This window comes from Sciurus vulgaris (assembly GCF_902686455.1).
Source record: "Sciurus vulgaris genome assembly, chromosome: 1".
Taxonomy (NCBI): Eukaryota; Metazoa; Chordata; class Mammalia; order Rodentia; family Sciuridae; genus Sciurus; species Sciurus vulgaris.
In genome coordinates, this window is record NC_136461.1 from 29,179,505 (window position 1) to 29,193,538 (window position 14,034).

The 14,034-nt window shown below is 39.2% G+C and overlaps 1 protein-coding gene and 1 pseudogene across 13 annotated transcripts in view; one reads left to right on the top strand and one right to left on the bottom strand.

Annotated features, from left to right (window-relative positions):
* The window catches only part of MACF1 (microtubule actin crosslinking factor 1), a 342,663-nt gene that overhangs the window by 89,088 nt on the left and 239,541 nt on the right, over positions 1–14,034 (top strand). Inside the window, exon 1 of one of the 12 annotated variants that reach the window (XM_079112958.1) lies at positions 6,361–6,873. The exons of the other annotated variants lie outside the window; for them this stretch is intronic. Within the exon in view, the coding sequence (XP_078969084.1) occupies positions 6,765–6,873 (109 nt within the window). The 5' untranslated portion in view covers positions 6,361–6,764. Of the gene's footprint in view, positions 1–6,360; positions 6,874–14,034 lie in introns of those variants that run through there. 12 annotated transcript variants of the gene reach the window in all.
* LOC306653806 (NADH dehydrogenase [ubiquinone] 1 alpha subcomplex subunit 8-like) lies at positions 2,913–5,562 on the bottom strand (annotated as a pseudogene). Its single transcript has 2 exons — positions 5,550–5,562; positions 2,913–5,376 (listed from the first exon to the last, which is right to left on the bottom strand). The product of its transcript is annotated as an NADH dehydrogenase [ubiquinone] 1 alpha subcomplex subunit 8-like (transcript).

A 14,034-nucleotide genomic window follows, 5' to 3' on the forward strand; every position in this document is an offset into this window, starting at 1 on the left:
TAGGAGAAAATTGAGCTACAACTATTATCTCTTTAGGAGTTGCCCAGTATCAAGTGTGCACTGATTTATGACGCTGTCCTTTTCTTCAACTCTACTTTGAGCATTTGAGGGTGGATGGGCAAGTACAGAAGAAGCTGTTACCTTCCTCTAGATTTGGCTTTATTTATATCAGGGTTTTGCCTTGTGTTTTGATGGCAGATAGCCTGGTAATGGGACTGGTTTGCTGTCTTCACTGGGCAGAGCTATGCTAAATATTCTATGGTAGAATGAACCCTCACTGACCTCTAGGCTGGGTTGGGCTGTACCGTATGCCCACTTTTGGTTTTATCCAAGTAGAAAACTGTGGTTGCCGGGTTTTAGAAAGGAAGGATTTATTATACTCATCGTCCATTTCTGCCTTTACCTGTTTCTGTATTGCCACCTGGCTGTCATTAGAGGGAATTTACTACAATTCTGAGTCGCTGCAGGGAGCTGAAAGGAATTATCAGGATAGGCCATGTGTTCTCCTTAAAACTTAAGACTGTTACCCAGTTTCCTTTTATGACTTTTTAAGTCAGAGGCAGCTGGGAGGATGCATTTGGGAAAACATTACTCACCAGGCACACACAGTGGCCCTGACTGCTGTGGGAGAGTCTGGGCTGTTCTGAGAGTGAGTCATCTCAGAGAATGGAAATATTGCAGGATGCTAGGGGTAGGGTTTGTGTGCCAGTGACTGCTCCTTCTGTTTGTTCTTTTCTCTCTGAGCACTCATCGCAAAGCCATAAATACAGGGGTTCCAGCTGGGGCAGCTGTTAAACCAACCAACTTTATGGTGGAACTCTTCCCCTGGAAAGCTATGAGCTGATGGGGCACAACATTATTTCCTTCTATGTCAAGATAAGCTTGAACTTGTATAAAAAAGGTTCTATGGTAAGTATATCAGTAGAATAAAAGTAAGACAGGATCTCTTTGTCTTGGTTATAAAACTCAATTCTACTCTGTCTTTGTCCAGTAGGGGTCACTGGGGGTTTAAGCTCTGAAACTGTCACTAATCCTGGTAGACCTATCAGATTCTTTGTTATGGCATCATATAGCCATATGGCTATATGATAGGTCTACCACAGGATTAGTGAGTTTCAGAGCTTAAACCCCCAGTGACTCCTACTGGTTTCTGATATATATATATAAACAAAGATGTGATCTTGTATTAAGAATTTTGAATTTACTGAGTAGTTGAAGAAAAGATTATTCTAGGTACTAGGTGAAGAATGAAACTAAGGCTGGTAGAATTTTTTTTTTTTTTTTTTTTTTTTTGGGTGGTTGTGCCAGGAATTAAACCCAGGGCCTTGTGCATGCAAAGCAAGTGCTCTACCAACAGAGCTATATTCCCAGCCCCTAGAATTGGTTTTATGAGTAAGATTTGAGGAGCATTTTTTTAAAACATGAAAGGAAATGAGGAAATAAAATTATTTATTGAGCATCCAATGTGTGCCTAAATACTTTACAAATATAGATATTCCTTATTTAATCTTGAGAACCACTCTGAGAAATAGGTATTTTTATATACCTGTAAATATTAGAACACTGAAGTCCAGAAATACTAAGTGGCTTCCCCTAGGGTCTCATAATTATGAACTAGGACTGCTAGGGGAGTTTCTGTTAGACATATGTCATTTGACTTTGGTCATTGGACTCCTGGTTAGGTGTCATAAGAGCAGAAGGTTTTATTAGACAGGAAGCAAAACCTGTTTGTAGACTCTGCTAAGAAAAACAAATAATTCTTCTGTCGTGGATTAGGGTCCCAACCAGAATTCAGGACTAAACAGGTAGAAAGAAGGTGAGAAATCTGTTCTTGTCTTTAAGTGGTATCAGTTATTTTGAGACCAAGTAAAACTTGATGGCAGTTTAAATAAAACATATAGCGTACCTTCAGAGGTATGCTGCTTTGATCTCAGTCACAAACATTAAAAGGATTTTGGGGTGTTGCCTTACTGTTGAGATTTCCTGTGGGTAACAGTTGTGGGAGACCATCTTAAATTCCTGTGAGTGAAGTAATCTGAAAGAGAGGCAGGTCTAAAATCATAATGAAGTTCCGCATCTTGCTTCTACAAGACTTATTTGATGGTTTGGGACCCTGCCTATTTGCCGTTAACAAGGGATAGCTTGGTGGGGGGTGTTGCTAAATGTGACTTTAAGTGACTCGTTCTTTATGTAATAAATGAACTCTAAAAAGAAAACTAGTCACTCCCTCCTGCCAGCTTCTAACCACTTCCTGTAAATGACAGCACAGAGATCCATCTTAGTTTCACTGAGCGAAACATCTATTTTATATTCACAAAATCAGTTCTTCTCTTCTCTCTTCACACACACAAACACACACATGAAAAACCTACAAATAAACAAAAATTTTATTTGTCATATGCAGAAAAGTAATGTATCCAAGGTACAGCATGTCACCTTATGAAAATCTTATAAAATTACTTTGGATATCTTTCACCATCTTCTCAAATAATAAAGGTCGATTCGGAATGTATCTTTTTTTTTTTTTTTCGGAATGTATCTTGATGTTTGAGTGTTTTGAAAACTCTCCCCACCGCATTTCCTAGATATTTTTGGATAGCACAGACATGGCATATGGTTTTCTAATTACAACATTTTCATAATGGTTTCTGGTAGGCAGAATAGGGCAGAGAAATTACTTTCGTTTTGGAAAATGAAAATATGGTGGAGGTAGGTTGTGATATGGTGATGATAGACAGCATGTAATGTATTGTGTTGAAGTAGAGCTATGTTTTGCTAGGCCTTCTAGAGAGGAAGTATTCTGAACGAGTAAACATCTCAGGTTGTTTAACCTGCAGTTAGTATACTCATTTTGTTAGAACGTTTTAGCAAAGGTAGTGTGATAAAATTGATTTGAAATCAGACAGATTAAAAAAAGTTCAAATGTCAGGCAAATGTTCTACCACTGAGCATTTTTAAATAAAATTTTAAATTTTAGTTTCACATAGGGTCTTGCTATATTCTCTGGACTGGACTTGAACTTGCCATTCTCCTGTCTCAGCCTTGCAAGTAGCTGGGTTTACAGATGGACACTACTGTGCCAGCATCCCAACCTTTGTCTTACTTTGTGACCTTAGCAGAGTAACTTGATTTTTCTGTTTCAAGATTTTGATTTATGTTATGAAGATAATAATATATACTTTCCAGGGATATTTATTAGGGATTAAGTGAAGACGCAAATATGAAGGTGCTTTATAGTATCTCCCTAATGTTACTCTCCCCTCCAAGCAAGACTATTTTTGGACATCATAGCCCAGGAACTTCTCTCTGTTTTCCACAGTAAGGGGGGGGGGGGTATTGCAGTCATCTTTTCATCTACAGTGTCTTGCATAATCCTCTGGATTTTTTAATTAAATGAATGAAGTACTTTAGTATTTCAGAGAGACGGAGCCTAGTCTCCACTAGACTGTGTCAGATATTCCTCTCTAGTGCTTATCCCCCTCAGCAAGCATTATTATATTTCATTACACTTTACATCCCAGAAGAGATCTCTTTTCACCCCACACTTTCCTCTCACTGCTCAATCTGCTCAATTTTATAGCAAAATTCTTTGAAAGAGTTTTTATTTGTTGTCACTGATTCCTTACCTCTCATCAGGCTTTTTCTTTGCCACTCCATTAAAGCTGCCCTCTTAAAAGTCGTTAGTGATGCCTACTAATTCAAATGGTCAGTTCTCAGTCCTCATCTTGACACATTAACACCTTTGACATGACTAATGCCTACTTTTTTTGAACACTTCTCTCACCTGGCTCCTGGCACAGCATCTTCTTTTGGTTTTCCTTTTAATCCTGGTTTCTTTCTCTTTTTTAAAAAATATTGTTATTAGTTGTTGATGGACCTTTATTTACTTATTTATATGTGGTGCTAAGAATCAAACCCAGTGCCTCACACATGTGAGACAAGTACTCTACCACTGAGCCACAGCCCCTGCCTCCTGGCTTCTCTTTTTAAAGTCACCTTTGCTGTTCGCCTTATCTAATGTTCCCTATCTAATGTAGGAGGATTTCCAGGGAGGATTTCCTTGAGCTTGATCTCTCTCCATGCTTCCTAAGGAATGTCTTCTAGTCACCTGGCTTTCAAACTCCAGAGAGTTTCTCCCTAAACTAGTCTAGATTCATATTCAATTGCCCATTCAAAGTTCTACTTGGATGTCTAGTAGGCATTTCAAACTTAATGTATATTCAAAAGGGAAATGTAATCAAAAGGCAAATTAACTACCTACCAACCAACCCTCTACTCCTCCATGTTAGGAAATGATAATTTTGTCAGTTCACTTTCTCAGGCAATAACCTTGGAGCTTTTTTTTTTTTTTTTTTTTTGTTTACTCCATATCCAATTTATCAGCAAACCCTGACAACTCTTGATAATTATTTCAAAATATGACCCCATCTTACCATGTCTTTTGCCACACCCAGATCTCACCCATCAGCATTTCTCAGCCACAATTTTAACTTGAATTATTTTAATGTCATTATAACTGATTTTCCCCCTACTCCTATCTGTCATAGTTTGTCTCAACATAGCGACTAACCCAAGTTAGGGCTGGAGATACAGCTCAGTTGGTAGAGTGCTTGCCTTGCAAGCACAGGCTCTGGGTTCAATCCCTAGCACTTTAAGATTTTTAATGGACAGGAAATGGTATAGAATAACTGCCAAGTCACATAAATTAGTTTTTTTTTGGTTAATGTTTGTGATCCAGAAGGAACACACTATTGGTCAACGCAAACCACACGCGCGTTTTTACCAGTTGTCTGGGTATGTGACTGAGCATGGACCATTTACCCATCTTTACATGGTCCAGAAAAAAAGATGGCTGCCATCCTTGGAAGGCTTCGGATCGCCTTCTATTTCAGGGTTGGGCTCTGATCTTGCTCTTGAGTGATAGGGATTCTCTGGTAAAGGTCAATCTGTTTTCACTTTGGTGACCTTTGACAGTTCTCCCAGGTTAGGCTGCACCCAGCCCAATTTGTGCAGCACATAATCGTCAAACTTTGCCTGCTGTTTGTGACAGCAACGAAATAACTGCAGTGCCTTCCTCTAAACATTGCCTTGGATCCTCTTCCCAGTGGCACAGCATGAACTCCTTGTTGGGCTTATCACACTGAGCCCCATAGTGGTGGGCTGCAGCTTTCAGCACAGCAGAGCTGACTTTCACCTCCTTGATTTTCAGCTCTTCCAGAGTGGGCAGCTCCACTATCCCTGGCCTGACGGCACCAGGGATATCTCTGTGACCCCGGCCAGGCACCCTCAGCCACTTTGCCCCAGTCTCCTTGTGAAATATTTCTTTAGAGAGAAGTAGACAAGTGGACGTGGGGAGGGCCAGTGGGCCTGTGAGACCTTTGTATATTCAGTTTAAGTGGTCTAAACTCTTTCCCAGCCTTTAAGTGTGTTTTATATTTGCTGGATTTATTGAAGAGTATTTCACATGCAGTAAAATTCACCCTTTTAGGTGTGTGGTTTAGTAGGTTTGGACAAATGTATATAGTTGTGGAGCCACCATAGCAACATACAGAACATCTCCATTACCGTTTGGAGTTTCCTTGAGACCCTTTGTAGTCCATTCTCCCGTATACCCAGTCCCTTCTGATTTCTATTCCTATAGTGTTCCTTTTCTAGAATGCCACATAAATGGAATCCTATAGTTTATAGTTTTTTTTGTTTGACTTCTTTCATGTAGCATAACGCTTTTCAAGATTAACCCATGTTAGCGGTCCATTCTATGGATATACTGCTCACTTTGTTTATAAGTTCACCAGTTGATGGACATTTTGGTTGTTTCTAATTTTTATTGTTTTTGTTTTTAAATAATGCTGCTATGAACATTCATATACAGGTTTTTGTGTGAACATGTGTATTTTCATTTGGGAAAATATCAAGGAATGAGATTGATGGAAGGTATATGCTTCATTTTATCTAAATTTGCCAGCCTAGGGAGGTGGTGCGTGCCTGTTCGTAGGAAGTCCTGGTTTGCAAGAAGGCATTGATTTTGGCTGTTACTGAATTTGGGATGGGTAACTAGTGGACATCTGGTGACTTTCTCAGCTCTTAACAAGTGCCCCCAACTCTACTTAGAGAACATTTTGCTCGCCTGGCTGCCCAGGTGTCAGGTCTGTTTCCCAGGGGCCTGTGCCCATCTCCTCAATATAGGCATCCTCCCAGGCTGTGGCTGTGGAAGGGCTGCCCTGAGGCTGTGCTGGGGACTTGTGCTTGGACGTCCTTGTGTGCTTTGCCTCCTCCCCACAAGAGGTTCTTCTGTGACTTTTTTCTTCTGGCTACATCCTGAAGTCTGGCGTTCCAACCAGGCGGGGAACGGAAAGTTAAGAGTGACGTCCTCTGACACCTCCCTTCTTGTAGAAGAGTCTGAAGTTTGAGCAGAACTGAGGATGCCAAAGATAGAGGTTTGAGTCAGCTTGACACTGGCTTAGGCGCTCCTTTTCACTCCCTGGTTCCTCCTTTCCTTCCCCTCCCCCACCGGCCAGTTGTTTCCTGGGCTTTGTCTGAGATATACTGCAGTTTTAGTCCGGTCCACCACTGCCTGCTGTAAAAGAATCAGTCGAGATGGAGGAGAAGCCACCAGGAAGTTCCTGAAACACTAAGCTCCAGGCTGGGCTGCTGCCTCTGCTGATAGTACAGGACAGCAGTAACCTCAGGAGAAAGGCATCCAGAGGCTGGTGCTGAGCTGGGCTTGCGGCTAACTCTAGGGAGGAGAAAGGACGGGCCTGGAAATGCCTCTCTTAGATTCGTCTTATTTGCCACCAACCATCTTTATTTTGACTCACATTCTTGGAATTGCTGGCGTTCTCTACTGGAAGAGATGTGCCAGAGGCAGAGCAGGTAACTAATTGGTGCCACTCTTTAATCTATTGTGGGGATTAGGGTGGGTGGAGGTTTTCCCACTTGCTTTCCTTAAAGGGCCAGTACATCCTTCAGCTGGGGTGCTATCAACTTAACAATGTATGTAGATATACTCAGGAAACTGGGCTGCCCTGGATCACTTGGGAACTGAACCCTTTCCTGTTCTATGAGGCCATCTGTCTTTGGAGATGGTTAGATGAGGTGGTGTCTGGGCTCTTAAGCTGTAGGCAAGTGACTGCTGTGCTGCCTTGGATCCTTCCTCGGAGAATCAAGCGCTTCCTCTCTTTACTTTCTCAATCTCAAAGTGGTTTTTTGAATTCTTGTTTTTATTCACACATATGATAACTCTGTTATCATCCTCCAGTTATAGATGTGGAAAGGCTTGTGGATAGATTTAGTGGGTTTTATGGTGTTTTTTTTTTTAATTTTTTTTTTTTTTTTTAATTTTTGTGGTCCTGGGTATTGAACCGAGGGCCTTGTGCTTGCAAGGCAAGCACTCTACCAACTGAGCTATATCCCCAGCCCTTTTATGGTGTTTAGTGGTAGGAAATGAATCCTCCAGGGAATCAGACTCTGATAATACAAAAAGAAAAAAATTTTTTTTAAATGGCACCAGAACCCTCTTTCTTCTCATATTTTGTTAGTTTTATTATACTCCATTTGATTACTTCTGGGGGGCAGTTACTAGGGTTGGAGATTGAACCCAGGGGTACTTTACCACCGAGCTACATTCCCAGTCCTTTAAAAAATATTTTTTTGAAACAGAGTCTTGATAAGTTGCTGAGGCTGGCCTTGAATTTGGGATCCTCCTGTCTTGGCCTCTTGAATGGCTGGGATTATAGGCGTGTGTCATCAAACTCAGCCACTCCATTAACTTCTAACTGCTTGGTGTTGGGACCATCTCTGAGGTTAGCAGATTCTGGGTTGCTGGAATTAAGAACTACTAAGGTCTGACTTTTCTAGCCTATAATTTTTGGTCTCAGTACCTTTGGTACTGTCATTCTGATCAGCTCACTACTTCCATGCCAAGGTATGTAGACACTTGTTACTGTGTCTCTCTCATAAGTTAAGGTAGAGATTTGATGACTTATTACTTAACTTACTATTAAAAGTTCATGAATGCTTGACAGAATTAGATTCAGTCATTCCCCAGTGTCCTTTCCAGTAAGTTCCAGAAAAGCTTTTGACTAAATATTCAGATCCCAGCAGGTCTATTAGCAGAAACAGAGATAGACATTTTGAAATATGTTTGCTTGCATGGTAGTGTGTTTAAACAAGTACACCAAAGTGACTTTCCTGTATTTGAGCTTAGAAAGAAAGTGGCAGATAGGCTTGTGTTGTTTGGTCCTTTACTCATCATATGAGAAAAAAAATCATTTAGGCAGAGACTGCTGCTTTCCTTTCTCAATTCATTAAGGTAATGACATTTCTAAACCACTAATTTGTTAATATCTTACAAGTTTATCTTAAAGATTTTTCTTTTTCTCTCCTTTTTTTTTTTGCATTGGGGATTGAACCCAGAGACACTTTACCACTGAGCTACACCCCCAGTTCTTTTTATTTATTTATTTAAATTTTGAAGCAGGGTCTTATTGAAGTTTCTGAGGCTGGCCTTGGAATTGTGATTCACCTGCCTCAGTCTCTGAGTAGCTGGAATTTTGGTAAGTGCCACTGTGTCCAACCACCATAGAATTTAAAAAATATATATATATTTTTTAGTTGTCAATGGACTTTTATTTTACTTATTTATATGTGGTGGTGAGGATCGAACCCAGTGCTTCACATGTGCTAGGCAAGTGCTCCACCACTGAGCCCAAGCCCTTTATAGGATTTTTTTGTATGGAATTTAAAAGCCATTTTCCTGACATTTAAGTGTTTTCATTTTTATGTTTTAGAAATACTAATTTCATAAACTACATTGAAATGAAAAGAAGAAAACCAGAAGTTTTTGTTTTTGTTTATTTTTCTGTTCATATTTACATAGTATAAAGAATAGGCATGATTTTTAGATATTGAAGGTATTCAACTTTGAAACAAATATTTATTTCTTTCAGGCTTTTGTATCAGTTTACTTGAACAGTATCCTGACATTACCAAATTGTGTGACTTGTTACTGTTTGTTTCTATTTATTTGTATGAATCAGTGTTTTAAAAATGATTCTCTGAGTCTGTGTAGTGGAGCATGCTGTAATCCCAGTGGCTTAGAAGGCTGAAGCAGGAGGACTGTGCGTTCAAAGCCAACCTCAGCAACTTAGTGAGCCCTAAGCAACTTAGTGAGACTCTCTCTCTCTGAATAAAATACAAAAAAAGGACTGCGGATGCGACTCAGTGGTTGAGTGCCCCTGGGTTCAATTCCTGGTACCAAAGGGGAGAAAATTCTCTGCATTGATAATAACATAAAAATAAACTGAATGCTGAGGTTGAGTTCAATAGACAGTTGAAAGAATGCTGTGTCAGAGTTGAAAATCCCTGGGCTAGATAGCCTATAAAGTTCTGTTCGATGATGCAGTTCTGAGATCCTTTGTTACAGTAAATCCTCACTATGTTTGTATAGTTTTTTAAAAATTTCATACAACTCTTAAAATTTTTTATTTAATTTAATTTATTTTTATTTGTTATTTTTAGTTAGGCATGACAGTATAATTTTTGATATATTTACACAAGCATGGAATATATCTTATTATAATTAGGCCCCCAGTCTTGTGGATGTCCATGATGTTCACTCTTAAAATTGATAGCATATTCTGTTTTGCTCTTAGAGTTGGAAGGGACCTTCTACATTAACAGATCCAACTTCCTTAGTCCTACCTTGTCAGAAGTCATGCTTCCTTTGCTTGAAGTCATACAGTGGTAGAACACAGCACCTGGGGACTTCTTGTGTTGGCTGCTGGGAAGTTCTTACGCTGAGTTGCCTGTGTAACTTTCACCTTTTAGTCCACATTCTGCCTAGCAAGATCAAATCTGCTTCATCTTCAAGGTGTCAGACTAGCTTATATTTGAAAATAGCTATCTTCCCTAGGCTAGGTACCTCCCTTTCCATTACTATATGATTTCCTAAGTCTTTATCATTCTGGTTTTCCCTTTGGACAATTAAATTTATTATTCTTGCTCTGAAAATGTGGTGGCTGTGTGTGGGGAGGCAAGGCGGGGGTAGTGCAGCAGAAAGGTGGGGGAGCAATCTCTGATAGTGATTGAAGAGATCTGATTACATAAGTATGTGGTTTTAGAATATTCCCAAGTCCTCATCTCTCGAGCAGATGTAAAAAGAGATGAAGGAAGGCATGGATAGTTTGTACTAAAGCCATATGATACCTATAAGATGGGCTTGGCATGCTTTTGGTATTTTGAACTTTAAATATTTTTTGGTAAAACCTGCCTACACTTGCATTCATATAATCTCATTATTCTCAAAACTTCCTACTGTCTTCATGGTTTTGTTCCTTCTAACACTGTTGGAATAACCTCCTATTTTTCCCATTTTTTTCTCCACCCTTCACCCCCTACCCATCTTCTAAAATACAGAGCAGTGTCATTCTCCTGCTTAAAATCCATCTAGGTTTTTCCTTCACATTAAGAAGAAAGTTTAAACTCTTCAACATGACATAAAAGGTTTATGATCTTCCAGCCTCTTTCATGAGTTGCATTTCCCATCTGGGCTTTCCAAACCACCAGTATTCAGAATCATTTAACACTGTGTAAGTCTCTGCCTGAAATGCCTGCATCCTCTTTTCAACTGGGCTGCTTGACATTTATCCTTCAAGGTAGGTAGATACTGTCCCTGGAAAGCCTTCTTCTCCGTCTGTGCTAGCACTCTGTCCATAAGATTTATTCATATCCATGTAGCCATCTTGCTTAGCTTCTCTCTCTCCCCACCAGTTAGACTCTGTTAAGCTGTAAGATCTTTGAGAATAGGGACTCTTACTCATCTTAGCATGTCAAGTGTCTGAGACAAAGGTGTCAGTAAATATTATTTGAATGAATAAATAAATGAAAGAGGCAGCATTAGCTATAAACTGTGGCAGGAACCATGCCCTGTATTTAGAGGGTGTGGCTTAGTTTGATGTGTAGTCGAAGGTGGATGCTAGGTTTAAGTTAATTGAATGATACAGAGTTTCCCTGTGTTTTAATCAATCTCTCTCATTGTGGTAGTATAATTAGGAAAAGGGCTTTATGGTTATTTAAGAAAAAAAAAAACATTTAAGTTTTTTGTGTGTTTGTGAATGAATAGATTTCTTCCCTCTTTAGGATCTTGTTTTCTTTATCTGTAAAATGAAAGATATGGAAAATTTGATCTCTTAAGTTTCTTGCCATTGCCTGTTTCCCACTAGGAGGACCAGCCACATCTCTGGGTCTGGACCATGTGAAGTACAATTTAAGTCTGCATGACTGTCTTTCTTTCTCATTTTCTTTTCTTTCTTTTTTTAAAAGCAGGTCCATCACATGATTGGATCATATTAAACTTAATGATATATTAAGATCAATTATAAAATGGCCAAAGCTTATCACAAATTGTTGTCCCTCTCCAGTCACTGCTGTGCCTTTGGGTTTCTTGAACTTTAGCACAGAACTTACAGTTATCCAAAGTTTTGCCCTGTGAGATTTGGTGCAGTCTTCTAGTTCTTTGAACTTTAATTCTGCATTTATGGCATCAACTGTGTGTCTTCCATTTGTGTTATCTACAGATGTGTTAAACATATAGCATTCAATAATATTTGATCTAATATTCATATTTCTAGTATATCTTTGCTCAAATAGCTACAATAATGTTTTACTCAAATAATGTTTTATTCAAGGTGGACTCTTCATCTTTCCTTTGCTCTGTGTGTGTGCATGTGTGCATATGTTGCTACAGGGGTGTTCTACTACTGAGCTACATACCAGCATTTTAAACATTTTTTTTTTTTTTTTTTTCTTTTTAGTTTTGGACAGGGTCTTCCTAAGTTGCCAAGGCTGGCCTTGAATTTGTGATCCTTCTACCTCACCCTTCCCAGTTGCTGCGATTACAGATGTGTGCCACCATGCCTAGATCCTTCGCTCCCTCACTTACTAGGTTTATGCAGTGTGGTAGAAAGACCACTGAACTTGGAGTCAGAAGATCTGGGCTCTTAAGTCCTGCCCCTTCTGCTTACTACAATGTGATTTTGGGCAGATTGCTTAATTCCCCAGGACTTCAAATTTCTAGTCGTATCTGAGAAGAAAGACTAGGATTTCTAATTTTCTCATTCTGGCACTGCAAGCATCTGACCTATACTTGGAAGTAGTAAGGAATTGTGGTTAAGAGCAGATTGAGCACCTGGAGTCAGATTGCCTGCATTTTTATCTTACCTCAGTCCCTACTGGTTGAGGGACATTAATCTACCTGAGCCTGTTTTCTCCTTTGTAATATGGCATCAGTACTGTTGCATGATTGTACTGAGTTCTTAGACACATTTTGCACATGGTTAATTATAGCCTATCATCATAATTTTTCACAAAAGATATCATTGAAGACATACTACCTTCCTGTGGGTCCGGGGACAAAAATACAACTTTATGGTTGGGAATTAAGAAATGTACCAGAAGCCAAAGTGGGAGTATATAAAAAATGACATATTATGAATCATTTTCTTATATAGTTGAAGGAAAGACTTCTGTGTCTCCATTTATATCCATAGTATAAGTGGCTGATTTGGGCATTTTAGAAAATAAATATATAGCTTTAGTTTTCTGTCCTATTGTAAAAAAACAGTAGGTATAAATTCTCAGACAACTTCTAGCCATGTATCTAAGTATTGAAACTTTCCCCTCATACAACTCCTCAAGATCTATTGATAGCTGCTGTGCCTTTGGGTTTCTTGAACTTTAGCACAGAACTTACAGTTATCCTAAGTTTTGCCCTGTGAAATTTGGTGCAGTCTTCTAGTTCTTTGAACTTTAATTCTGCATTTATGGCATCAACTGTGTGTCTTCCATTTGTGTTATCTACAGATATGTTAAACATATAGCATTCAATAATATTTGACCTAATATCCATATCTCTAGTCTATTTTTGCTTAAGTAACTACAATAATGTTTTACTCAAATAATGTTTTACTCAAGGTGAACTCCTACCTTTAACATGAAATGATAAAAAGTTGGGCAAAAAGGATCGGCCTATGTAAGCACCATACCAGCCCATCTTCTCTAGATGGTAAGAGCTGACTGTTAATCAAAGGCCTGCCCTCAACTGTGAATAGCAGATTGCCTTTTGAAGCCTAGGACCTGTTGGGAATCTGATGGAAAGGTCTCACTCCATCTGCTGTACCTTTAAGGGAAATAGAGATGCTGTTGCATGTCAGAGGAGTGGCAGGTTTTGGTTCCCTTTCCTCAAACTTTACCCAGAAGTGATTGGTTTTATATTTGGAGGTTGTAAGCTTATTTAGTCATTGCAGAAGTTGTCCCATGTGTTTGGGTTGTGCCCTGAATTTCCAGTCCCCTTCCTTTTCCCTTCCTCTCCCCTTCCCTTCTGTACTGGGGATCTAACACTGAGTGCTGAAACACTGAGCTACACCCGCAACACTTTTTATTTTTTATTTTGAAACAGGGTTTTGCTAAATTGTTAAGACTGGCCTTGAATTTGTGATCCTCCTGTTTCAGCCTCCTGAGTAGCTGGGATTATAAGTGTGCCGCTGCATTTGGCTGAGTTATTTCTTCATCTTGCAAAGAATAGTTCCCCTCGTCATGTATACAGTTCCCCTACTCCAGGTTAGTCCCTCTCAGAGATAGCAGCATATAACAGAAGCACAATTCAAAGGTAAACAGCTCCAAAGTATGTAATTTTGGTCAGGTTTTTTAACCTTTTACATCTCTGTATATTTTATATCAAAAATAGAATGATAATACCTTTCTTAGAGAATTCCTGGGATTAAACGAAATATTTAAAGTTCTTAGCACATTACCTGTGAACTAGCAGTTAAAAGTAGGTGCTCAGTTTATTGAGAGTAGATACTCAGATTATTGAGTCTTCTGCGATAGAGACTAAGGTCTGAAGACAAAAGATAGTCCTTGCACGTAGGCAATTTCAATCTGATAAAGGAAAATGCTACTAAATATGAATCAGGAATGTTTATTCTTTTTTATTCTCTCTTCCCTACTTCTTGTGCATATTTTTCCTAGGACAAG